The 25,245-nt window shown below is 63.5% G+C and overlaps 4 protein-coding genes across 8 annotated transcripts in view; 1 reads left to right on the forward strand and 3 right to left on the reverse strand.

Moving 5' to 3' along the window:
- Nucleotides 1-4,490, reverse strand: part of RNF213 (ring finger protein 213) — a 54,737-nt gene extending 50,247 nt beyond the window's left edge. The window contains exons 1-2 of one of the 2 annotated variants that reach the window (XM_040582173.1): nt 4,123-4,490; nt 1,802-1,933 (exon numbers count right to left, since the gene is read on the reverse strand). In XM_040582173.1, the coding sequence (XP_040438107.1) occupies nt 1,802-1,892 (91 nt within the window). In that variant the 5' untranslated portion in view covers nt 1,893-1,933; nt 4,123-4,490. The remainder of the gene's footprint in view (nt 1-1,801; nt 1,934-4,122) is intronic. The other variant, XM_040582174.1, reaches the window with a different exon arrangement.
- A 67-nt stretch (nt 4,491-4,557) lies between these two features.
- Nucleotides 4,558-13,248, reverse strand: SLC26A11 (solute carrier family 26 member 11). 2 transcript variants are annotated; one of them, XM_040582178.1, is made up of 16 exons: nt 12,913-13,248; nt 12,516-12,708; nt 12,241-12,326; nt 11,249-11,328; nt 10,279-10,421; nt 9,822-9,997; nt 9,595-9,667; nt 9,168-9,218; nt 8,760-8,820; nt 8,334-8,389; nt 8,087-8,227; nt 7,833-7,960; nt 7,323-7,422; nt 6,900-7,033; nt 6,479-6,551; nt 4,558-5,680 (listed from the first exon to the last, which is right to left on the reverse strand). In XM_040582178.1, the coding sequence occupies exons 1-16, from the start codon at nt 13,108-13,110 to the stop codon at nt 5,586-5,588; spliced, it is 1,788 nt and encodes a 595-aa protein (XP_040438112.1). In that variant the 5' UTR covers nt 13,111-13,248; the 3' UTR covers nt 4,558-5,585. The 2 variants fall into 2 exon arrangements, with proteins under 2 accessions (XP_040438112.1, XP_040438111.1); XM_040582177.1 differs by having other exon boundaries at nt 6,900-7,036.
- A 76-nt stretch (nt 13,249-13,324) lies between these two features.
- SGSH (N-sulfoglucosamine sulfohydrolase) lies at nt 13,325-17,093 on the forward strand. Of its 2 annotated transcripts, none has more exons than XM_040582179.1 (8): nt 13,325-13,467; nt 13,728-13,888; nt 14,119-14,224; nt 14,768-14,918; nt 15,190-15,346; nt 15,580-15,661; nt 15,747-15,950; nt 16,293-17,093. In XM_040582179.1, exons 1-8 carry the CDS (start codon nt 13,380-13,382, stop codon nt 16,850-16,852), a joined length of 1,509 nt encoding a protein of 502 aa, XP_040438113.1. In that variant the 5' UTR covers nt 13,325-13,379; the 3' UTR covers nt 16,853-17,093. The 2 variants fall into 2 exon arrangements, with proteins under 2 accessions (XP_040438113.1, XP_040438114.1); XM_040582180.1 differs by having other exon boundaries at nt 16,345-16,571.
- Nucleotides 17,094-17,566: 473 nt separating this feature from the next.
- On the reverse strand, nt 17,567-24,755 carry GAA (alpha glucosidase). Of its 2 annotated transcripts, XM_040582175.1 has the most exons (19): nt 24,374-24,755; nt 23,851-23,996; nt 23,312-23,477; nt 22,807-22,903; nt 22,605-22,724; nt 22,349-22,467; nt 22,079-22,210; nt 21,809-21,919; nt 21,519-21,632; nt 21,327-21,411; nt 21,086-21,203; nt 20,603-20,736; nt 20,333-20,484; nt 19,939-20,087; nt 19,689-19,830; nt 19,373-19,471; nt 19,027-19,191; nt 18,412-18,564; nt 17,567-17,948 (listed from the first exon to the last, which is right to left on the reverse strand). In XM_040582175.1, the coding sequence occupies exons 1-19, from the start codon at nt 24,752-24,754 to the stop codon at nt 17,889-17,891; spliced, it is 2,643 nt and encodes an 880-aa protein (XP_040438109.1). In that variant the 5' UTR covers nt 24,755; the 3' UTR covers nt 17,567-17,888. The 2 variants fall into 2 exon arrangements, with proteins under 2 accessions (XP_040438109.1, XP_040438110.1); XM_040582176.1 differs by lacking the exons at nt 19,689-19,830; nt 19,939-20,087.
- Between the last annotated feature and the right edge of the window lie 490 nt (nt 24,756-25,245).

Genomic DNA, 25,245 nt, shown 5'->3' on the forward strand with positions numbered 1-25,245 from the left:
TCCTTGACTTGGCATAAACAGCAACAACTAGAACATCAGTGTGTTATCAACATTATTCTCATCTTAAATCCAAAACACAGCACTGTACCAGCTACTGGGAAGAAAGATAACTCTATCCTAGCCAAAACCAGGACATAAACACCACACAGGAGCGCTGTTCAATAGCCACCACTAGCAATGACACCATCCCTCCCTAGCACATCCCTCCTTCCTCTCCAGGGCCCCTGAAGTCTGTAGAAGAATTATTAAAAGAAACCACTGTATTGAGGTACCAATCTATGCCCATCCTACCTCCAGCTAACACGCTACTGGCCAAAGCAGCAGGCACTGGGAACCACAGCTACCTGTCAAAGTGCTCAACCACCTCCTAGACGTGCAGTGACAGCACACTGGCATTTTCACAGCCTTCTGGACTGGTTGTGTGACCTCTACCATGCAGCTGAGTGTCATGTCCACGGAGGCATGTGAAACTCCCTTTTTATCTTCAACAGTTTTATCCAGTCCTTAAAACTTGTGAAATGGCAGCTCAGATCCAAGTCAGACGTCAGAGCAGATCTCTACCTTGTGCAGACCTCTTTCGCAGGCTCTTCAGCACTGCCTCTACCCCAATTTTGAGAGCAAAAGCTTTTAACCTCTTTGAGTGAAGATCAACCAACACCAAGAGACATTGATTTCCTCTGTGTATTTCTGGGAGCAGGAGCACAAAAATCACAGTGAAGGCAGCTCACAGCTCCTTTGCATATTACAGTCCAAAGGCTGCACTGTGCTTAATGAGAGTGGGTTGTTTCATACCTGAAACAGGCACCCTTCACAATATTGTTTCACATCCAATTTACTAGCACACCATTCTCTGAAGACTTTAAATTCTTTCCTGAGCTTTTCCCTGCTCCTCAGGCACTCTGTTGACAGGGCCTGACCTGCACATATTTACATAGCGAAGCTTCCTGGGCCCCCAGACAGCCTGCACATCTACCTGGCAAAATGCTACAACTTCCACCAACTTTAATCATTGGCAGAAGCAGGGACAAAACTTTCAGACCACCAAAACCAGACGCTTTGGCTGTTTTGCCTACAGCATTTAAGAGCTGGAGGTCTTGCATTTGTTACCTTGCCATTCCAGGTTGCAGAAGGATTTGCTAAGAACTGATCTTGTCAGGACTACCGCAGCCTTGTTCTGATGTAGTGTACTATTTTAGGATCCTACTGCTTCATACCAACAAACCAAAAGCAACGCTAGTGGCCCCGGTCATTCTCTGTTTAAGCAAATACAGGATTAGGAAATATTTCCCCCAGTGTAACTGCATTAATTGTGTACTTGATTCTGTTAACTGTTTGTAGGGGCAGGATTAACGTGTTGGCAAACAGAAATTCAAGGAGTGAACTCTAAACCTAACAACGAGCTTAAGACAGGGAGTTCCGTTTCAAGAGGGACTAGATCAGCCTCTGTAATACAGTGTTCCATAAAAACGGCATCAGTTCATTGCCAAAACAGAAACTAGTCCCACACTGGAGATTTGAGCATGGAGAATGTGTAGGAGGCGTCAGCGACTGACTCGCTTCGCTCTCCATCCCCCGCCAGCCACTGCAAAGCGAGGAATCCATCTCCGGCCAGCAGCGCCAGGGACGCTGGAGAGGAGAGCAGCTCCAGCCACCCGCTGCCTGGTTTCAGCTGGGGTCAGAGTTCATTTCCCCGTTAAACCACGACACCTGGCCAGAGCTACATAAGCACCAGTGCCAGCCCACTGCCTCCGGCCAGGGTGCCCCAACCAGCCCCCCGCCATGCCCACCAGCCTCCCCGTACCTGAGGCCCCGGCGGCCGGCTGGGCCCGGCACTGGCTGCAGGAGCCGGGGGAGCCGCCCCCGGGCCCGGCGTGACACCGCTGGCACCTCATCCCAGCCACGAGCCTTCCGGAGCCACAGAGGGAGCGAGGGATCGGGGCAGAGACACACACAGGCGTTAACGTGCGGGAACAAACTCCTTGTCACAGAACCCTCCGCCCGGCCGCTCTCTTGTTTTCGGGAGCCACCCCGCGGGCAGGCCAACGGCCGCTCCCCTCAGCGGCACCGGCCCACCTGCCGCGGGGACACCGCCAGCACTTGTACAAAATCGGTAAGGGCAGCCCCAACCGCCCCGCGCCAAGCCCTCTCTACAATTAAACACAGCTGGGAACGCACCGGGGCAGAGCGACGCAGCGGGCCTGGACGCGGGAGGCCTCGCGGGAGGCCTCACGTAATGCCTCAGGGTGGGCCCCGCTCCCCGCCCCCGGGATGCCCGCAGGGCGCCGCTGCTTCCAGGCAGGCGCGGGCCGCGTCCGGTCCCCCCGGGGCCCGCAGCCCCGCCCTCACCTGCACCGCCCGTGGCGGAGGCGGGACTGGCCCTTGGGCGGAGCCTATATATGCAAATGAGATGCCGCTCGTTCACGGCGAAGGACCAACTCCCACCGCCTCCCGGGCGTATATGCAAATGAACCGGGTGGCTAAGCCAATGGCGTGGCGAAGGGCCGACGGAAAGCAAATGAAGCCCGTTAGGGGAGGGGCGGGGGCGGAGCCGCCCGCGGCTCCCAGCCGGCGCTGGGGGCCGGACCGTGGTCACCAAGGGGTTAGGGGTGTCCCGGGTGAACGGGGAGGACAGAGGAAGAGGAGAGTGCTCAGGAGACAGCCGGACGCACCGGCGCATCGGTGGTTACCGGCGAGCTCGAGGCGCATCGGAGGGCCTGGCAGCACCGCGAGGTCGAGGCTCGCCAGGCGGTCGGGGATCACCGGGGAGCTTGTGGCTCACCGGAGAGTCCAGGCGCTCCGCGGGGTCGGGGTGCACTGGAGGGTCGGAGGTCACCGGGGAGCTCGAGGCGCACCGGAGGGTCGAGGTGCACCGGGAGGCTGCAGCGGGGCCCGGAGCCCGCAGCGCACCGCCCCCCCGGGCCCGGCGGGAGCCCCCCGCACAGCGCCGCCCGCACCGGAGCCCTCCGCAAACCCAGGCCCGGTGCCCCGGACCGCCGCTCGGCCTGGCCCGCTACCTGCCAAGACAACGCAACTCACCGTCGGGGCGGGGGCCGGAGCGGGGACCGGCACCTGCAGCGGCCGCTCCACCAAGCTGAGCCGCCGCCTCCCGGCGAGTGAAGTTTCGCTTTTCCGCCGAGCCGCCGAGTTTCGTTTCTGGGACGTCACCGCCGCCACCCGGGCCCGCCCCCCGGCCCGGCCCCTCTCACCTGGGCCCGCCCCGCCGCGGCGGCCGGAACCGGGCGGGGGTCCCGTGTCCGCCCCCGCCGAGGGCCTAGCCGGCGGCGGTGACCGGGAGCGGGCCGGACCACCGAGCATCCTCCCGGGCACCGGGGAGGCGCAGCAAAGGGTCGCTCCGGCGGGAGGCGGCGGGTGCTCTCCCCACGGGCCCCCCAGGGCCGGCCCGCTGCGGGGGCTTGGGGGCGCCATCACCCCTCTGGGGGGCTGCTGCCAGCCCGGAGCTGGGTGCCCACCACCCGCTCCAGCTGCCCAGGGCCGGCGGGGCAGTCCCTGTGGGGATGGGCTGGGGCGCAGCTCCCCCTGGCCCTGCTGAGCCCCGGTTCAGGAGCCCCCAGAGCGCCAGCCCAGCCCCGCTGCGGTTCGGCTTTGGGCTGGGGGAGGCACCGACCCAACCCCCTGCCGCCTGCCGCGCAGCGTCCCGCAAGCCGCCTGCATTGCCTCTTGGTCCCGGTTATTTCTTCTTCCCGTCGGGTCTCTGAGGTGCTGCAGCGGTAACACGGGCAGCAAACGGCCATAAACAGGCCGTCCGGCTGTGGGAGCGGGGCTGTGACCGGGGTGGGCGTGGGGCACCTGCCTCTCCCGTCAAGCACACGTGCCCCCCAGGTGCAGGGATGCAGGACAGGGCCCGCCAGCAGCCGTGGGGATGGCAAGCGCATTAGTGGAAAACATCCTGCTGGATGACACTGCTGTCACCCTGTCCCCAGATCCAACCGGGACTGAGCAGATGGGCTCCCTGCAGCCCCAGTCTTCGCTAGTGCTTCCGCACTCACCTGCACGCACGGGTTCAAGCATGCATGCTATTTACACACGACCAGACCTTTTTGCCCCTGTACCCTTTGCTTTTCCTACTCTCGCTTCTCCCAGCATCCCAGGGCAAGGGCTTACCTGAGCCCCCTCCTGCCGAGCTCCGGCTCTCAGCACCAGCTCGGGCAGCCAGGGCTGCTCTTCACGCGGCGTGGAAAGACGCGGGTCACATCTGCTCCACCTCGGCCCTGGTCACTCCTTGTGCGGCGACACGGATGGAAGGGACAGGAAAAGAGGGCGCCGGTGCCCTCCCCGCTCTGCAAATGTTTATCTGCTGCCGGTGCAGCAAGAACTCGCCGCCCAGCGCTGCTCCGCTGCAGAAACAAACGCTCCCACAGCCTCCAGCGGCAGCGGCTACTGGCCCCGGAGCTCTGTGGCCCCCGGGCACCTCTGAACTCCTGCAAAACCTGCGACAGCTTTAGCAGGAAGAGCTGTGCCCGAGCCTGCCTTCAGGCCCTGAGCCACAGGGCAGCCCCAGCTTAGTTTCGGTTTCTATTCCTTGGTTTGCTCAGCAGCGCCCAGAAATTAGGAGTTTAATTTTTCCTTCCCACACAAAACGAAAAAGCTTTCCCTCAAGGAAGGCAGAGATCACACCGATTCATTTCCAATTACTGCCTTATTACACCCTCCCCAACGGGGTGTCAGCCAATTCAGGAAAGATGCTTTCTCCCACCACCTGCCCCTCCCAGCCCTGCTGCCTGCCCGTGCTGCCTTTTGCACCCGTGTCACAGCAAGGTGAGCACAAGCTGGTGTCACGGTGCCTGTCCCCTGGGGTACCTGGCAAGGAGTAGGCAAGGGGCTGCACCCCCAGGAGGAGACCCCAGCCCCACCCAATGAGTGTCTGGCAGAACACCCCACAAACCACGAGGATCAGTAAAACCACTGATGTCTTTCACAACCCAGTACCCCGAGGCTGAGAGCTGCAGCATGCCCATGGGCTTGGAGGGCAGCGCCCGCATACAAAAACTTGCTTTGACAAGAGTACGCTCTGCATCACAGTTCGGTATGCAGAATAAGCAGAATAAGGAAAGTCTTCAGAATTAAAATAGCTGATTTTTAAAAGACAGCCGTTTCGAGGATGGGGAAAGCCTGCAGGAGGGATGGCTTTTTCCCAGTGACCATGATGGGGAATGGCTTTGCCCCACTAATCCCTTCCACCTGTCTTTGGTCTAGAGAACCAGCAAGGAGCCAGAGCTCTGGCGGGGCTGAGGAGCTGGTGAGGGACCAGCCGGACCCCTGGTCCTAGTGTCTCCGGCAGCACTCCCTCCCCTTGTGCCGCCCATGCAGCCTGTGTGGGGTTGCACTGGTGCTGCTCTGCCCTCCCCTGCGTATGACATGGGGACAGTCCCCCGACAGGCATCCCACCCAGCTGCCAGGAGGCAGGGCAGGTGCAGGCAGCTCCAGTGGAGGATGCAGGTTGGATGTCACCAGGGTGTCACAGCCGCTGCTTGGTGTGACACAGGATGTACAGCCCTGGCACAATCAGTAGCAAGGAGATGGCAAGGCAACAGTGTCCCTGAGGAGGTTCCAGAGGGTTCCTTGACTCACTGGATGAGCCCCGTGGGCAGCAATGAGCTCTCGCTGGTGCTGGTGTAGGGGGCTGCCCCGCCATCCCCCGGCTCCGCTCCTCTGCATCTCTCTGAGCCAGGAAGGGAGAGAAACAGGACAGAGAGTTAAGCCAAGGCCCATGTCCTGGTTTTGGCTAGGACAGAGTTATTTTTCTTCCCAGTAGCTGGTACAGTGCTGTGTTTTGGATTTAAGATGAGAATAATGTTGATAACACACTGATGTTCTAGTTGTTGCTGTTTACGCCAAGTCAAGGACTTTTCAGCTTCTCACGCTGCCCTGCCAGCGGGGAGGCTGGGGAGCACAAGAGGCTGGGAGGGGACACAGCCAGGACAGCTGACCCAAAGTGGCCAAAGGGATATTTCCCTACCGTACGACGTCACGCTGAACAAAAAAGCAAGGGAGGGTGGCCGGGGGGTGGTGGCCTGCTGCTTGGGGACTGGCTGGGCACCGGTCAGCGGGTGGTGAGCAGTTGCATTGTGCACCACTTGTTTTGTATATTCTTTTACCATTATTATAATTTTCCTTTCCTTTCCTGTCCTATTAAACTGCCTTTATCTCAACCCATGAGTTTTACCTTTTTTCTGATTCTCTCCCCCATCCCACTGGGGGGGGAGTGAGCAAACGGCTGTGGGGTGTTCAGCTGCCTGCCAGGTTAAAACACAACAGCTCACCATGAATCCCCAAGGGCAGGGTGACCCTGTTCTCAGGAGGAGCTCCTGCTCACCATCCCAGGAGCCAGGCCCCTGTAGCCCCCCGCACTACAGCTCTGGGGCTTGACAAAGGTCAGATTTCCCAGGTTTGTCTTCCAGAGCCCCGCTCAGCAGCAGCCTAGGGGACCCCAACCCAAGGAGAGCACCCAGAGCCTCACCTGCCTCCTCCCGGCTGAGGAAATGCTGGAATCCTTCTAAGTCTGCAGACAGCAGGACTTGGAGAACAGGGTCCTGAGGGCAGAGAAACCCGGGCTGGGGGAGCCTGCTGCTGGCTGCTTCCCACCTCTCCAGGGCTGTGACCAGCCAGCCAGCCCAGGGCAGAGGATGCAGTCCTTCCCCACCGCCCCACATTCCGCAGCTGGGCTCAGATGCGGCAGCCTCCACCTCTTTGAGATGAAGGCACTTGAGGTGATGTCGCTGCTCCAAGAAGAGAGGCAGCAGCATCCTCACGGCAGGTGGGAAGGCAGCTGGGCTGAGCCCATCAGCACAGACCCTGCCCTGGGGAGTGGGGCTGACTCTGGGTGTGGGGAGAAGCGGCAGGACCCGGCACGGGGCCGGCCAAGGCTGCGTCCCACGTACCTGCAGGCTGCAAAAGGCCAGCGAGAGGCCGTGCTTGCGCAGCTCCTGCAGCAGCTCTGCCAGCCCCACCACCACGGTGTAATCGATGCTGCTGACATGGCAACAGTCCAGGATGACAGAGCGTGGTAGAGATGCTGCTGGAAGAAGAGCATACAGTCACGCCCCTGACAAGTCCAGAAATGACCAGCCCAGGGGACACAGCCCTTAAGAGCCAGAGCCATGGCTGGAAGGGGTGAGACAGCCTCGGGAGAGCAGCAGCAGCCAGGGGCTGGTCCCCAACACAGGGAAGCTGTGCTGTCGCTGCTTGCACCTGCAGCCTGCAGGGCTGGACAGTGCCTGCCACCCCTGCCAGAAGCGATCCACGTGGGCACTGGGTTACAGCCAGGTCCCCAGGACAAGCTGGCGGGCCAGGGAGTGCCGTACCTGCCAGAGCATGGCTGCACACAGCATCCCTGAGGCACTCCATGGCTGGGAAGTGCAGGCTGCTCCCTGGCTGCACGAGGAGCACATCCCCCTGCGACACCTGCGCGAGATCCGGGTGCAGAGGGACATGTCACGGGGAGCTCAGGGCTGTGACCTTCCCCAGGGGGGGACAACCACCCATGTGACAAAGCAAAGCACCATCCTCCTGGCTGGAGGGGGACACACACGACCTCCCATGCCTCAGGGAACCCCTGCTCCTGCACACCCCAGCATCTACAGGAACAGGGACAGCAACGCCTCCCTCTCCTGCTCCCAGCTCCTGCAATGCCCCTTTCCTTGTACTCTTTGAAAGGGGTCCCGGGGCTGCACCGACAGTGGGCTGGGGACAAGGAAGAGGGCAGGTGCAGGACCCCAACACCCTGCTGCCCCTCAGGGAGCCCTCTCCCAGCTCCCTGTTCCCTTGGTGAGCCAGCTGGCCCTGCTGCACCCAAGGCAAGGTGTGAAGCCCACCTTTACTGGGGGCCTGGCAATGGAGTAAAGCAGGAGAACCCCTGAGACCAGCACCCCAGCCACAATGCCGTACTGGACCTCCCAGAAGCAGAGCAGGAACGTCACGCAGAGGGGCACGAGGTCCAGCCCTGCAAGAGAGACAACCCAGGCTCAGCTGTGCCTTGTTCTTGGGCCACAGGACCCTCCAGGACAGCGCCTGCTCTGCAGGCAGAGGCTGCACCGGGGGATCAACAGCCCCCTGCTCGAGCCCTCACTCTTAACCCGCCATAGCGTCCTGAAGATCCCAACATCAAACATGGGGACCACAGCCGAGATGATGACAGCAGCCAGCGCTGCTTTGGGGATGTAGTAGAAGAGCGAGGTGAGGTACGCCAGCGAGAGCAGGACCAGGGCACCTGCAGAAGACAGCGAGCACCTGAGCCACGGGGCTCCCAACGCCCAGGGTGCCCGGGGTGGCATGGGGTCCTGCAGAGCAGCCCATGGCAGGGTCGGGGACTCTACCTGTGATGAGCCCTCCTGCAGGGGTGCAGACACCCGATTGTGCGTTCACCGCTGTCCTGAAATGCAAAGCAACACGCTGTCCCAGGCTGTGCTGGGGCTGGCCGGGACCAGCAGCTGCCCCCACCTGCTGCCCAGAGACCCCACCCAGGAAAACTACCCACTCTGTCAAACCCCACTGGGGAGAAATACGTGCAAGTCTCCAGTTCCCAGCCTGCAGCAGGACCACAGAGCACATGAGATGGGAGGGAAGGTTGCTGCGGGACCCATGCATAGCCTGGCAGCCAAGGTGGGCAGCTACAGACCAGGACACGAGCTCAGGGACCCACCGGGGTCCACACAGCCTTCCACCCAAGATCTCACACAGGCCCCTCAGCACACAGCCTCAGCGAGCACCCTGCAGGCTCTGCTCCCCCTCCTGCTACCCACCGGCCAAAGCTGCCCGTGATGGGATACGCTGAGACGAAGGAGCCCAGGACGTTGGCGAAGCCTGCAGTGGGGAAGGAGAGGGGCTGCGGATGCAGCAGCTATGGCGGGCACTGCCCAGAGCCACGAGGTCTGTGCCCCTGTCGTCACCTCCTCCATCCCCGAACTGGTACCCAGGGACGGATCAGAGCCCATTCAGCCCGGTGAACTGGGTGCAGGCTGCTCTGGAAATTGCTAAGCTGTGAGAAAGGCTCAGGGTAGGGGCAGCATGCAAGACAAGAAAGATGAAATTTCAGATAGAGGTAGGACTGCTAAGATGGGGATCTCTGGTAGCTCAGGAGCTGTGGGACACATGGCAGCTCTTGGGTCGCATCCTCACGCCCTGCCCTCCTGCTCCGAGCAGCCTCTTACCCATAGCCAGCAGCTCCTGGTTGGGGTCAATCCTGTAACCGTTCTGCGAGGCTGAAAGGAGATGAGTGGCATCACCCCAAGCTTCCCATAGGCACAACCCGCCACGTGCATGGAGCAGTGCCTGGGACAGCTGTGGGCCCCATCCCAGCACCCCCCAGGTGCAGGAACACCCCGAGACAATGCTCAGCTCCTGTGGCTGTGCACAACAAAGGGACCCCCAAGCCCACTCCCCAGTCATGCATGGGGAAGCTGCCTGGCCAGGGGAGGGGGTCGGCAGCACACTGCAGGACCCCTCCTGCCAGCCCATGCTATGAACTGGGCTTGGCACAGCACCCAGTCCTTCCCGCTGCCCCCGTGGGAACAGCACCCTTCCCAGCACCTCAAGCACCCTGCAGAGACCCCTTGCGGGAGCCTGGCACAGCCGTACCGAAAGCCTTGGCAATCGCGACAGTCTCCAGCAGGCCCATGAGCGGGACCACAGCCAGCCCGACCCCCATGTCCTGGGAGGGAAGGACACAGTCAGCGCTGCCACCGAGGAACGAGGGTCACCCTGCAGCAAAGCCCCCTCCTGCTGCGTGGGGAGCTGGAAAACGCAGGGGTAGGCAGACAGCAGCCCGCAGGGAGCGCAGCCTCTGCCAGCCAGCCTGCACCCACCTCCACCATGCTCCAGAAGGGGACAGTGCCGTTGGGTGCAGCCACGGAGAAGGGTGGCAGCCGGAAGGCAGGGAGGCCCTGGGGGATGCTGCCGGTGAGCGTGAGTGGCTGGAAGCCCATCACCTGGAAGGAGTAAGCAACCAGGCCAGCAAACAGGACTACGAGGGCATTGCGTGCTGCAGTGGAAACAGCAACTGTGAAAACCTGCCTGGAGCCCAGGGCAGCAGCAGGGACAGCAGGAGGTAGGTACCCAGGCTGCTGAGCTAAGCCTTGGGAAAGGACATGCACAGCAGCAGGACCATCCCTAGGACTCTGTCCTCCCCGATCCACCTCCAGGTCTCAGCTCCTGCCAACCTGGGCTTTACCAGTTTCAGGCTGACTCTTCCCTGCCCTGAAGAGACGAGAGCTCAGGAAGGACGGCCGCAGGAGCAGAGAGGGCAGGGGACAGCCAACGCACCCGTGGTGGAGGTCCAGACGATCAGGTAGCTGACCCTGGCAGCCAGCGGCTCCACATGGGCAACTCGGGGCAGGTGGCTCTTCATCACCTGGAGCCCTGCCAGTGCAGCCAGGCAGGCCAGCCCCAGGACAGCGTCCCCAGCCCTGCAACAGGCACATCAATGCCAACCCAGACATGCTGCAGAGCACAGGGAGAACTAACCCAGAGCTCTGCGGGAGGAAAAGCGTGTGCCTGGGCATGTGCTGTGGCTTTGCAGAGAGGCGCATAGCTCGCAGGGATGCTGCTGGCACCTCTGTGTACCACCAGCAAAAAGCATCACCTCCCTGGGGGGTCAGCAGAAGGAGGAGGGGGTGTCCCCCAGTCAGCGGTACAACACTAATGGGTTTGTGGGCTCTTCATAAACAGGGAAGAAGGACCCCTGCAACAGGCAGGATCTGTGTGGCACAATCTGCCTCCTCCTCCTCCTACTGCTGCCACTCACAGCTAGGCAGGGACATCTTCTGCCAGCTGTGATGAAGCTGACACTGTGTGTCACTGTGCTGTGTGCGAAACCCAGGCTGCAGCATAGACCCCAAGCCACGGGTGCAGCTAATGGGAGAGGGCAGACAGCACGAGGACGCCCAAGCTCCCTCTTGGACTGTCAAAAACCTAAGGAGGACTTACAACATGGACAGTCCCAAGGATGTGCCTTTGGGCAGGCAAAATCCTCAGGTACCTAAATGGAAGCAGAAAACAGGACAAGCGTGCCCCGTCCTTCCCCTTTAGCAGCTTGGGAGCCCACGTGCTCCCGCATCTTCAAATTTCCAGCTCAAAAGGAAATGACTGAGAACAAGCACTTGTGTCACAGTGCTGGGTAGAGACAAGAAATCGGTCCAAGGTGCAACCAAGGAGATGGGGAGCAAAGCAGCAGAGCCTGAAACCCCGCAGCTGCAGGGGCAGGGAGCAGGGCAGGCGCAGGGATGGTGCTGACCTGGTCTCCCCGATCCTCCGCAGTATCTCATACACCTGCAGGAAAAACTGCCGAGGGATCCCCTGCAGCCCCAGGATGTTCTGTGCAGGAAGACAAAGGCTGGTGAAAGCCCAGCACGACCTCAGCTGCCAGGTGCCATGGAGGGGCTGCCAGGACCACCGGAGCTCAGCCCTGCTCAGGGCCCTGGCACATGCATGGTGCCAGCGCTGCTGGTGGGAACGCTCCTCAGCAACCACCCCGTGCTCCTGCACGTGCTCCAGGACAGCCCTTTCCCTGCACATCTCCGTGCAGGCAGGGCTCAGAGATGCTCTGATTTCTTTTTTCCATTCCCAGGCCCCGAGGTGCCCGCACCCCATCTCACACACATGACAGCGTAGCTCTGGAGAGAGGGCTCAGCGTGGGACCCTCACCCCAGCCCATGCAGCCCCTCGCCGTCCCCCTGCACTGTCCTGGGTGCAGCAGTGAGCGCCCAGCACCTTCGCAGTGGCCCCTGCCGTAACCACAGCCATTACCCAACGCTGGCCCACTGGTTCCTCACAGAGCTGACACCATCTGGCGAGTGTCTGATTTTGGTTAACCACAAAGGAACTGCTGCAGCTCCAGAGGAGCCAGAGGGCCTTCCGAGAGGCCAGCGATGGACTGGCAGAGCTGCAAACCTACCAGACCTTCCATCGCCACAAACCCGCTGTGCCCTGCCACAGAATCACCCAGCACCTCCTGCAAGTGACCAAATCAAATGCCCTGGTTTTACTGGTGTCCTGAGTGCCACCAGTCGGTCACAGGCTGAGGGTGTGTTCGGCTTGGTCTGCTCAGAGCAGAGGACTCAGGGACCCACCAGAACCACTGGCAGGGGGGACTCATGGCCCCTTTAGGGCTCCTTCCTCTTGCACCGATCGTGTCGCCCAGCCCTGTTCTAAACATCCCAGCTCTGCAGCACGGCTGGCTCCAGCAGAGAGCAGGGGAGGCAGCCAGAGGAGACCAGCAGATCCTACCTTGATCTGGTTGAAACTAATGGTGACAGAAGCAGCTGACGTAAACCCTTTAATGACCGGGCAGGAGACGAAGTCCAGAAGGAAACCTGCACGGGACAGGTGGCAGTAGGCATGCTGCTGGCCCCAGCGGGGAGCACAGGGTGTTTGCACACACACAGAGCTGTCACAAGCGCTAGCTGGGCAACCCCAGTGTCTCAACAGGGGAGGGGGCGAACAACACCAGGATGAACAGCAATATCCTAAAAATATCACCCTGCACAGCAAGAGCATCTCACCAAGGCGCAGGAACCCCATGGCTAGCTGGATGCAGCCGGAGAGGAAGGCGAGCAGGACGGCATAGGCAGGCTCGTGGAACGCGTATGAGGAGACAAGCAGCGACATGATGGCAGTGGGACCCAGCGTCACGTCCTTGGCGGTGCCCAGGAAGCAGTAGACAAAGCAGCCCATGAAGGAAGAATAGAGGCCGTACTGCACGGGGGCAAGAGGAGCACAAGGCTCGGTGCCGGGGGCTGCCAGACGCCCTCGGGTCCCTGCAGAGCCCGCAGCCGGCCCCTGGCGAACACACGGCGTCTCTGGCTTCCCACCCCAGGAAAAGGGCGACCGCACAGCACCAGCCCCCCCGCCGGCAGGCATGTCCCCGGGCCCCCACGGCCGCGGGGCGCTGCCACCCACCTGCGGAGGCAGCCCGGCCACCTCGGCGTAGGCCAGCGCCTGCGGCACGGCGGCGAGCCCGACGCTCAGGCCGGCCACCGCGTCGAGCTGCAGCCAGGCCGCGGAATAGCGCGGCAGCCAGCGCAGCACCGGCAGCCACGCCCGCACCCCCGGCCACCGACGGCTCCCCCCGCGCTGCCCGCCACCGGGCACCGGCATGGCCGGGGCCGCGGCACCCGCGCTCCCCGACGGGGCGCGGAGCTCCCGGGGGCGGAGGGGGCCCGGGGGCCGCGGAGAAGCGGGTGCGGGGCCGGGAAGCAGCGCGGCCAGCCCGGTCCCAGCCGCGGGGCCGGTGGCTCCGCCCGGGCCGGATCTGAGCCGCCGGGGCCGCCTCACGTGACCGGGGCAGAGGCGGAGCCGCCGAGTCCCGCCGAGTCCCGCCGCCGCCCGGCCGGAGCCAACGCCGCTGCCGGTGCCCTGCCGGTGCCATGCGGCCCTGGGCGCTGGCGCTGCTGGTGGCCGCGCTCCGGATCGGCGGGGCCCCGGCCCCGGCCCGCAACGTGCTGCTTTTCTTGGGTGAGTGCGGCCGCCGGCCCGGTGGAGACCCCCGGGGACTCGGGACCCTGCCCGGGGCTCGGGGCGGCCCGGGGCGGGGGTGGGGGGGGTGGCGGTCCCAGTGCATCCCTTCTGCTGGGACGGTCACTGCAGCACCTGCCCTCAGCCCAGGCATGCGCCCCGTGTCACTGGCGTCCCCAGAGCTTTGCGCCCTGGCGTGGTTAGGGACACCCCGAGGGTGAGGCCGAGGGCTCACCCTGCATCCCCCCGCCCCGCTGCAGCAGATGACGGTGGCTTTGAGAGCGGTGCCTACAACAATTCGGCCATCCGGACACCCAACCTGGACGCACTGGCCCGACGCAGCGTGGTCTTCCAGAACGCCTTCACTTCTGTCAGCAGCTGCTCGCCCAGCCGCGCCAGCATCCTGACCGGCCTGCCCCAGGTAGGGGCACCCCCATGCATCGGGGTGGGGGCTGCCAGTCCACGGGGGTGACTGGGGACGACCATTCTTACAGCACAGTCACAGGACTTGGCTATCCTCCCATGCCCCTCACCCACCCTCTTCCCAGCCCCCTGGGACCCCCTTCCCATGCACGCACCTGCGTGGCTGGACTTGTTTTGGGGCCAGGCTGGCAGGCAGTGTCCAGCTGGGATGTCTCCCTCCACCTGCAGCACCAGAACGGGATGTACGGGCTGCACCAGGACATGCACCACTTCAACTCCTTCAACAGCGTGCGGAGCCTGCCCCAGCTGCTCAGCCAAGCACGTGTCCGGACAGGTAGGGAGCCCAGGGCGGGTGACACGGGCAGGGAGTCCCCCTCTGTGCACCGAACCCCATCGGGTGAGAGAGCTTTTCAGCCAACGTGCCTGTGAGCTGGAGAGCAGCAACTGCACTCGTGCTCTGTGCTGACACCTGGGTTTCACTTTGCTTCCTCCCACCACTGCACCTCTGCCTTCCTCCTTACACCTCACTTTCACTTCTGTTCCTCATCCTGCCCCTTCCTGGTTCCCAGCTCCACACAAGGCTCACGCCTGACCCAGACTTCCACCCAGGCCGCTCAGCCGCTCTAGCGCTTACCCACAACCTGAGGCAGCGTGTTCCCCGGGTGGGTCCCATCTTCTGGCCAGATGTGGAAGTGCCTCTGCAACCAGCAGAAATGACTGGAGAGGCCAGCAGCATCTTCCACTCTCACCAGTGTTTGCTGAGCGCAGCCCGTGCTGGAGCAGATGAGCTGCATCAGCTCCCAGGGTGGAGAGCAGCAGCCAGTGTCCTGCCCCTGCGCCCCGCTGCTCGTGGCACACCGTGTCTGCGTTCTTGCAGGGATAATTGGGAAGAAGCACGTTGGGCCCGAGACTGTCTACCCCTTCGACTTCGCCTACACAGAGGAGAACAGTTCAGTCTTGCAGGTTGGGAGAAACATCACTCGAATCAAAGCGCTTGTCCGGCAGTTCCTGCAGAGCCAGGATGGGAGGTGAGATGGACCCTACATCCCTGGGGAAGGCTGCGAGGGGGCACAGGAGAGGAGATGGAAATGGGCTTCACTGAAGATGTGTTTCCATGTCCCAGTGAGTCACAAGTAGGAAGGGACACCTTGTCTCTGGGTCACCCCATATCCAGAAGCCCAGATTAGGTGGGAGTCCTCCTGCCCACCCCAACTCACCCCGGCCCAGCCCAGGAAAGGTCTGGGGGAGTGTGGGCAGCCCTTTGCCACACCACCTCCACCTCCACCCTTCCATCTCTAGGCCCTTCTTCCTCTACGTTGCCTTCCACGACCCCCATCGCTGTGGGCACTCCCAGCCCCAATACGGGGCCTTCTGTGAGAAGTTCGGCAACGGAGAGAGTGGCATGGGCTGGATCCCCGACTGGAAGCCACAGCTTTACCGCCCAGAGCAAGTGCAGGTGGGAGCCTGTGGGGCCACACGGGGCTATATGGGACTGTATGGGGCTGCGCAGGGCCATATGGGGGCTGCATGTGACAGCAGCCTCCGACGGAGCCAGGGCAGCTGCGGGCTGGCCCCCGCCTTGGTCACTGCCATCAGCACTGTGAGCAGGAGCTGGCGAAGGCCACCACGGTGTATCCATGACCTCCTTCCCCGTGGCAGCCACATGCCGCTTTCCCTTTCTCCGTTCAGGTCCCTCACTTTGTTCCAGACACGCCGGCGGCCCGGGCGGACCTGGCAGCCCAGTACACAACCATCGGGCGCATGGACCAAGGTAGGACCTGCGGGGACCAGGCTTGTGCTGGTGAGCGCTGCGGTCCCCCATGTCCCGCGCCTCAGCTCTGCCCCTCCATCCACAGGGATCGGGTTGGTCCTGGAGGAGCTGCGCCGTGCTGGCTTCCACAACAGCACGCTGGTGATCTACACCTCCGACAATGGCATCCCCTTCCCCAGCGGCAGGACCAACCTCTACCGGTCGGGCACCGCCGAGCCCCTGCTGATCTCCTCCCCTGAGCACACCAGGCGCTGGGGGCAGGTCAGCCAGGCCTTCGCCTCCCTCCTGGGTAAGAGCCTGTGGCCCCGGCAGGGAGCAGAGACATGCGGAGCTGTACCGGGGGGTGTGAGCTGGCACCCACCCTCCCCACACCGAAACGCAGGGTCCTGTCCCAGGGGACAGCCTGCAGCCCTCGGCACTGGCACGGCCAGCCTGGGAAGGGAGAGGAGGGACGACAGAACAGTAGGGTCCCCTGCAGCAATGTCATCCCAGGGCTCAGCTCTGCAGCTTGTCCCAGGACCACCCGCAGCCCATGTGGCAGCAGACCCCAGAGACCTTTCTGCCCCTCTCCAGGGTTGAGCTCCCTCCCATGGGCCCCAGCCCTGCATCTCATCCTTCTCCTCCCCTCCAGATCTGACACCAACCATTCTGGACTGGTTCTCCATCCCCTACCCTTCTTACAGCATCTTTGGCACAAAGCGGGTGCAGCTTACTGGAAAGTCTCTGCTGCCAGCGCTGGAGTCGGAGCAGCCCTGGGCCACCACCTTCAGCAGCCAGAGCCACCACGAGGTGACCATGTACTACCCCATGCGAGCCATCCAGCACCAACAGTTCCGCCTCATTCACAACCTCAACTACAAGATGCCCTTTCCCATCGATCAGGACTTCTACATCTCGCCCACCTTCCAAGACCTGCTCAACCGCAGCAGGGCCGGGCAGCCAACCCACTGGAACAAGACCCTGCACCAGTACTACTACAGAGACCGCTGGGAGCTCTTCGACTGCAGCCAGGACCCCTTCGAGAGCCAGAACCTGGCCCCCGACCCCCGCTATGCCGCCATCTTCCAGCTGCTTCGTGCGCAGCTCTTGAAGTGGCAGTGGGACACAAGCGACCCCTGGGTGTGCGCCCCCGATGCTGTCCTGGAAAAGAAACTGAGCCCCCAGTGCCGGCCGCTGCACAACGAGCTGTGAACATCACCTCTGCCCGATAGCCCCCCTGCCATGGGCCAGCTGCACGCTGCCCTGGGGCACGAGGGGGTGGGGGCAAGATCCTGGCTGGGCTGGTCCCAAATCCTGGGTGACACCCCGAGGCTCTGCTCTCTGTACCACAAACACCGCTTGGCCCTGGAGCATTCAGGGATCCTCGTGCCTTTATTTTTGGCCAGAGGAGCCATAGGGCCAAGCTGCTCCTCAATAAAGCCTCAGGAGGAAAGGTCTGGTTTTACCCGGGGCTGAGCACATCCCTGCCAGCTCCCGGTGCTGCTGCAGCTCCTGGTGCCACAGCTCAACCACAGCCATGTGGTGGGGGCCAGGGCTGGGGCCCCCGGCAGGCAGCAGTCCCCAGGCTTGGAGCCAGCAGGATGGATGGGCCAAGGGGCTCTGCAACCTGGCCAGAGCTGCGGGAACAGCTGGGGGTCCCTCACCGCTCTGGGAAATGGGGTGAAGCCTGAGAGGATCCCGCTGGAGGCCCTCAGGCGGGGATAGAGCCGGGGGGGGGGGGGGGGGTCCCAGCCGGGGGAAGAGGGCTAGGCCAGGGCTCAGCAGCACTCTCAGGACAGGCAGTGGCAGAAAGGGGCACGGACATGGCCTAGGGCTGCTCCCAGCAAACAGCAACTTCATTCACAGCGCTGCTCCCTTGTGCCCTGCATGGATCCCCCTCCCCAAAAGCACAGCCAGGAGACTCCCTGCGGTCCCTCCACAGGTTACCAGTCCAGCATGTTAATAGGTTTGCTGTCTCACAAGGCACTGAGGTCTTTTTTACCCTGTTCTGAAGAAGACGAGGGTTTCCCTGTCCCCAGGAGTTGTGCAAGCCCCCTCGATGCGAGTCCAGTGCACACATCTCCAGCTAACTCATGTTAGCCAGAAGGGAAGCCACAGCCCAGGAGCCGCATCCCGTGGGAAGAGCGGCAGCAGCTCCGGGTTTGCGAAAGACGGGACGGATTCGGCCGCAGCGCCAAAGGGAGCAGCACTGCCTCTCCCCGCAGAGTGGCACAGGTCCAGCATCAGCTCAGAACCAAGTGATCACAAACTGCTCCCACATCGGCAGCGACACAGGCACTTTCAGCACCTGAAGGGGAGAAGGAAGGGTCAGCATGGCGAGAACCAGGCGGGATGGAGCCCAGGGGGTGTCAGAGCTGAGAGGGGTGTCCTGCCCCACTGGAGTGCAGTGCAGAGCCACAGCCCAGCATGGCCCTGGTCCCGCAGAGCCCCCCGGGAAGGGTGACCAGGGTAGACAGTCCCAGGAGCTGAGCTGTGTCACTGCTCCTCACAGAGCTCCAGCCCCATCACCACGCATCCTTCCCATGCTCCATCTCCCCATCCTTGCCCTCTTGCATGGCCTAATCCTGCCCTGGCCCCCAAGCTGTGACCCAGCCCGTGCTGGGCAGCCCTGGATGCTCTTTGGTGTCTATAAAGCAGGTACTGGGGCCAAACCCTGCCAACCCCTCAGCTGAGCCATGGGTCCCTTCCCAGCCACCACCCAGCAGGACCCCCCTGCCGCCACCCCCTCCCACGGGAGGACAAGCACTCACCTGAGTGTCGCTGCGGTAGGAGAAGTCGCTCACGAGGACACCGTTGGCCAGGACTTGCCGGGGAGGGCTGGTGACGCCCAGCACGGTCACAGCCTCCAGCAGGACCCCGTCGAGGTGGGCGCTCGCCTGCAGGAGCTGGCTGAGCACAGTGCCCTGCGGTGACAGCAGGACCGTCACCCTGCACTCCCGGGGCCCCACCACCCCACATGCACCCAGGGCTTCTTGACATGTGCTGCCCGTCTGCAGAGCACCAAGGCCAGGGATATGGGTGCTCTGCCATCACTGGAGAGCGGCAAAGCCATTTATCAGAGGGATGGGGCTGGAAAGCATCCACTGCTGCACACTTCTTGCACTGCGGGTGCACGCAGAGAGCAGCCAGGTCCCTGGCACAGCCTCTCCCGCTCCTAAGGGGGCTCCTCAGGGGTTACAGTCCACATGGGACCCCACCAGCACACAGTGCTTCAGCCATTCAGTCAGGCACTTCTGGCACAACACAGCTTGGCTGCAGCAGGGCATGGTGCTGCCCATGACCGCACATGCCCCAGGGGCACCAGGACCTGTGCATGGCAGCAAGCACCCATGCCTGGATGCGCCCCGCCAGCCCCCGTCACTCACGTGTGTGGCCAGGAAGAGGATCTCAGTGTAGTCCCCCCTCTCAAAGGTCTGCCAGCTCTCCCCATCGTCCCAGAACAGGTCTCCCCTGGCAAAGCCATCCAGGGTCAGTGCCACGACCAAGGCCATCCCTTTCTTGCGGGACTCAGTGGTGCTGAATGCAGGTTCCTGGGGTGCAGGATCAGGCTTAGCTCCGAGCACTGCCGAAGCCGCTTTCCCCCAGCCCAGCTGGACACTCACACCTTGTCTGGCAGCACCCAGTCCACCCGTGACCATGCTCTGCCATCATGCTGGCAAGGGCTGACCAGACAGGTCACCGTGGTGTCACCGCAGCACGGAGGGGACTCACCTGCAAGGGCAGGATGTGTCCTGCACGGACATGGACATTAATGGTGTCCAGGGGAGCTGGCAGGAGGATCCACTGCCCCTTGCTGTGGATGGTGGAGTCCTAAATAACATCAAAAAGAGGAAAGAACAGGTGCAGGGTGCTGCATGCCCAAGGGGGTGCCAGCCCAGTGCTGTGGCCTTCGAACAGCCACAAGCAAAGGCAGGTGAGGCACAAGCCCTGAACACAGCCCTGGGGGGCACGGGAACACATGTGGGACCCCGCAGCAAAGCCCTCGTGCAGCCACTTGAGACCCCGCGGTGCAGCAGGGAGCACACACCCCTGCGAGGCTGTACCACGTCCCCGCTGGGAAGTAGCCGCTGACTTTGGTCTTTCCTGGCTCCAGCACGGGTGTGATGAGCAGGCCCCCCCCCCACATGAGCTGGCGGTCCACGGCCCAGGTGTTGGGGTCCTTGGGGAACCTGGGGAAGGAGGGGAAGGGCAGCGCAGCGGCAGGACACCCTGTGTCCACCTCCCGCTGCGCCCAGCAGGCACCGGCACCCATCGGCCCCGGCCGGGCTGGCACTCACTCGAGGAAGAGGGGCCGCGCCACTGTCTCCCCAGCAGAGTGAGCCCGGTGGAAGAGGGTGTAGAGGAAGGGCAGGAGGGAGTAGCGGAGACGGAGAGCGTTCCTCATGGCAGCCTGGGCAGCCGGGCTGAAGGTGTACGGCTCCTGTGGCTGCAGGGGAGAGGCTGAAGTGGGATGCTCAGACCATGCAGGGAGGAACGGTGGGCACCTCTCAGGGATGCGGGATGGACTCCCCCCCAGCATGAGCCCAGCACTGGTGGCACGCAGCCCTGCAGCTGCACCAGCCACCCTCCCACGCAGGCAGGGCAGCCCCTCGCATGACCCCAGAGCACCCACCCCTGCCCCGTCCACCCAGCCGCCCCCTGCCCAGCAGCATGAGGGCTCCCGGTGCTCACCCGGGTACCGTGGTCATTGTGATTCCTCATGAAGGGGTAGAAGGCGCCCAGCTGGGTCCAGCGCACGCACAGCTCCTCGGATGTGTTGCCCACAAAGCCACAGATGTCAGCACCCACCAGTGGCACCCCAAAGAGGTTGAAGAGCAGCACCTCTGTGAAGGCGGCGCAGAGGGCATGGGGGCTCTGGATGCCGGGCAGGGAGAGCCCATGGAGAAGCCTCGAGCCCTGGGGGAAGTGGGCAAGACCCAGCCCCAGTGCCCCACAGCCTACCTGGTATGGAGTAGTAGAGCTGCTCCCAGTTGCTGCTGACGTCCCCTGTCCAGTGCCCTGCGTAGTGCCCATGCCCAGCAAATGTCGAGCGTGAGATGACAAAGGGGCGCTTGCCCCTGACCCTCAGCAGCGCACTGTGGGCAGGATGGGGTCTGCTCAGCACCACTCGGCTGGGGAAGGAGCTCAGCAGCTCCTGGCAGCAGCGCGGAGCTGGCACGTGCCATGGTAGATGCCCCGCACCAACTTGCCCATGGAGGTGACATGGGAGAGTGCTCAGGACATGAGCCCCCCGCCCAGGACCCAGCACGGCCGCACTGCACCAGCTCCAGCACCAGGCTGGCAGCAGCAGGCAGCACACTGTGTTACAAACCAAACCCTCGCCCACCCACCAAATGCCCTTCCCCCATGCCCGAAGTGCCCATGCCACCCAGCTCTGTCGCTCCTCCGGAACAGCAGGAGCTGCGGCACGAGCCCCAGGCTTACTCGTGGGAGGCGATGGCCTCAGTCAGCCCGTAGAGGCTGTGCAGGTTGTAGTGGGAGGACAGGTACTGCTGGCTGGAGGCACAGATGGTGCCGGCTTGCAGGCGTCCCCCGAACACGCCTGCACGGGAGAGGCGGTGGTGGGGGAGAGCTTGGAGCCTGCTGGGCTGGGATCGGAGCATCCCCCGGGCTCCTCCCGGGGCTCCCCACACCCCTGGGCAGGGCTGGTACCCACTCCCCGTACCTGGCACGTAGGGTGGCTGCTCCAGGCTGTTGTTGGGGCAGCCATCCTGGGAGCCTTCCACGAAGTTTGACGGCTCGTTCATGTCCTGGGGAGGGAAAGGATGGGACGCCCTCACTGCCGCACCCGGGCCCAGTAGAGGTGCAGGGCAGGAGCCGGGGAGCCGCAGCCGGCAGCTCCGCCAGGACCACTCACAATCCACATGCCATCGAAGGGCACTTGGTTGTGGAAGTCCTTCACCATATCGTGCCACCACTCGTGAGTCTCTGGGTTGGTAAAATCTGGGAAGGCCGTCGGGCCCGGCCAGACCTGTGGGAGGGAGGCAGTGATGGGCAAAGCCCTGCTGTATCCCACAGCCCCCACACGTCACCCCGCTTTCTACCACAGCCATGCCCTGAGCGTTTCCCTCCAGGTCTGTGGGTCCTGCTCCCACAGCCCTGCTCACGCCCCCTCCCACGGGAGCCAGGGCTGCTCCCCACACGCACCTTCCCAATCAGGGGCTGCCCCGTGGCATTTCGGATGAACACCCCTCGCTTCAGTCCCTCGTCGTAGGGCTTGTAGGTGCCAGGAGGCCCCGAGCTGCTGATCCCAGGATCCTGGTGGGACACAAAGCAGGGGCTTCACCAGCAAGGGCAGGGAATGGCCTCCCCCGCCTCCCTCGGAGGAAGCTCCATCACCCCCCTTGGGGGCAGCCAGAAACGCTGGGGCCAGCCCACCTGTGCGGGAGCCCCGGCACCGCCAGGGGTGTCACTCACCACGATCATGATGTACCTCAGCCCACGACGGTGGAAGTCCCGCACCATCTCCGGGTAGTCCTTAAAGCTTTTCTTGTTGAAGGTGAAATCCCTCTTGGCATCCATGTAATCCACGTCATTCCACTGCACGTCCTGTGGGTGGTGGCACCGGTGCTTGGGGAGGAGCAGGGACCCCGCACCCTGCTGCAGGACCCCCGCCCCAGGGGAGGTCCCCATCAGCCCCCCATCACCACTTTTGGGCAGAGGCTCCAGGGAGCAGCCGAGACCCACCAGGGGAAAGCGGGCTGCCGTCATGTTGTCCACGACCTGCCGGGTGATGTCGGTGGAGGAGTAGCCCCAGCGGCAGAGGTGGAAGCCCAAGCCCCAGTATGGGGGCATGAAGGGAAACCCTGGAAGGAGGAGGGTGGGTGCTGGCCAGGGGGGCACAAGGACAGCCCAGCATCACACTCCCACCACACCGTCCTCGCTGCACCACTTGCAGCATGGCAGCACAGCCATCCTGGGGGCAGCCGTGCCTCAGCCCTACCAACAACATCCAAGTACTGCCGCACCACGCTCTTGGGGTCGGGGCCCAGGAAGACATAGAAGTCCAGGATCCCGCCTGTCGTGCGCCAGGTCAGAGCCGGGCTGGGCTGCAGCAGCACATCTGGAAAGCAAAAGCGCTGGAAGAACAAGCTGAGGATGGGAAGGGGGGCCAAGCCTGCACCCAGCACCTTTGTGGGACTCACCCATCGCGTTGCTGTTCAGCAGAAAGACACCGTGGGCCAAGCCACCGTCCTCCATCCCCAGGTAGAAAGGGTGGGAGCCATAGAGGTTGACCTGGGCCTGCAGCAGAGCACAACATGGTGCCAGCGAGACTCTGCCAGAGACCCGGTGCAGCACCCACCCCCTGCCTCCAGCCAGGAGCACCGTCACGGCTCGGGGTGCAAACCTAGGGCTCGCAGCCCCGAACACCCCCACACCACACAGCTCTGCCCTGAGCAACAGCCCTGGACTGCCCGGGGGCAAGCGGCTCCCAAGCAGCACAGAGCCCCAGGGGGTACAAAGCCTGACCTGGGGAAGGTCACCTATAGACCACAGGTTTGCCTGGGGCTGAGGCCAGGTCCCAGCACTCAGCTGGCACAGCCACCCCCCCCCACCCACCCCCAGCCCCGGACAAGATCTAAGAGGCCACAGAGCCACCCCCACAAGCATAGATGAGCCATCTCCCTCTCCCTCAGCCCTGCTCCTTACCGTGGGCGCCATGTCCCGATTCCAGAGGGTGACCCTGGTCCACGCCGTGTCAAGGACCAGCGGCGTCAGGTGCTCCCCCAGCCCAGAAATGAAATGGGAGGGCAAGGAGGTGGAGATCTGCAGAAACTGGTCTGCGAAGAAGAGTGGTGCGACGGTGGTGTTGACCCTGATGGAGAGAAGGGGAGGCTCTGGCAAACAGCTGCGGTGATGCCCAGCAGCCGGGGAGGAGGGAAGCACCAAGCTGGAGGACCACCAGCTCTGGGGAGGGACATGGATAACAAAATGTGAAACAAAACCAAGTTTCAGACGAGTGCTGGGATTCCCGCATCCCTTCTCAGCCACTGAACTGCAGAGGGGGTCAAAGCAAAGCCCCCACAGCCACTGCCTGCCAACCTGCTGCCGTCACCAGCATCCCCAGCGCCATCCCTGCTCCCAGCCCCGGCGCCGCTGGGGCTGGTGCCAGGTCCCGCTTCCAGACCAAATCCCTTCGGGAAGGGAAGGGGAGCCTTCCCTCAGCTCGAGACAGGATGGGCACTCACAGGACCTGCCCGCCGCGCTGCCGGTAGACGACAAGGCCGAAGGGATCCTGGTTGACCTGCACCCCGTAGAGCGTGGTGGCAGCGCGGCCGCCCACCCGCGGCGTGGCCAGGGGCACCTCATAGCGTGGCCTGGCCGGGTCCCGCAGCTGCAAGGGCAGAGAGGGGGGTCAGCTGGGTGTAGGCTGGGGGGGGGGAGGGGGCTGGGCAGGTGAGGGAGCTGGGGGACCAGGTCCAGGGGTACCAGGTCCAGAGGGAATGGGCGGGGGGGAACCAGGGCTGGGGGTCTGGAGGACTGGGGGGCCAGGGCTGGGGGGCTGGCGGCCCCGGTCTGAGAGAGCAGGGGAACCAGGACTGGGGGAACGGGGCCGGGGGTCCAGGGGACTGGGGGGCCAGTTCTGGGGAGCTGACGGTCCCAGTCTGAAAGACCACGGCACCGGGTCTGGGGGGCTGGGGCCAGGGAGCTGGGGAACCGCGGGGACCGGGTCTGGGGGGACCGGGACCGGGGTCCAGGTCCGGGGCGCACCGTGATGCGCAGGCGGGTGGGGGTCTCCAGCCCCACGTCCAGCCGCAGGCTGCCCACGTCCCCCGGCAGGAAGCTGGCGACGACGCGGCGGAGCCGGGCCGTGTAGCCGCCCGCCGTCACCGTCAGGTTCTCCGCCCGGTAGCTGCGGTACCCGCGGGGGAAGAAGCACCAGGGCGGGCCGGGGCCGGGGCCGGCGGGCGCATAGCAGCAGCCCCGCGCCTCGCAGCCCTCCCGCGCCAGCAGCCGCTCGGGGCCGCAGTCGAAGCGGCCGTCCGGGGGCACATCGCAGGCGGCGGCTGCGGGGCCTCCCGCCGCAGCGGGGACCGGCAGCACCAGCAGCGCCAGCAGCGCCAGCAGCGTACCCGCCCGCGGCCCCGCCATGGCCCCCACTCCCAGCAGGCGCGGCGGGCCCGGGCTACGTCACGGCGCCGGCTGCGGGGCGGCCCCAGCCCCGAGCGAGCGCCCGCCCCTTCCCGGGGCCGCCCCCGCCCCGCCGCGGCCGCCGGCACGGCCACCGCCGGCACGGCCACCGCCGGCACGGCCACCGCCGGCACGGCCACCGCCGGCACGGCCACCCCCGCCCCGGGCCGGGCCCGCTGCCACCTGCGGACACGGGCTGCGGGCCGGTGCGTGCGCGTGTACCGATGTGCACACGTGTACCGGAGCGTGTGCGTGTACCTGTACATATATATGTAGTGTGTGTGTTATGTACGTATGTATAGTGCATGTCTGTGTTATATAGCATGTATATAGAGAGTGTGTCTCATGTGTATGTGTAGAGCATGTATGTTTTATATATATAGTGCGTAACAGTGTTTTTTATATACAGTGTATTATATATACAGTGTGTTTACATATATATTGTGTGTTAT

The sequence above is a fragment of the Falco naumanni genome, chromosome 1, assembly GCF_017639655.2.
Source record: "Falco naumanni isolate bFalNau1 chromosome 1, bFalNau1.pat, whole genome shotgun sequence".
Classification (NCBI taxonomy): Eukaryota; Metazoa; Chordata; class Aves; order Falconiformes; family Falconidae; genus Falco; species Falco naumanni.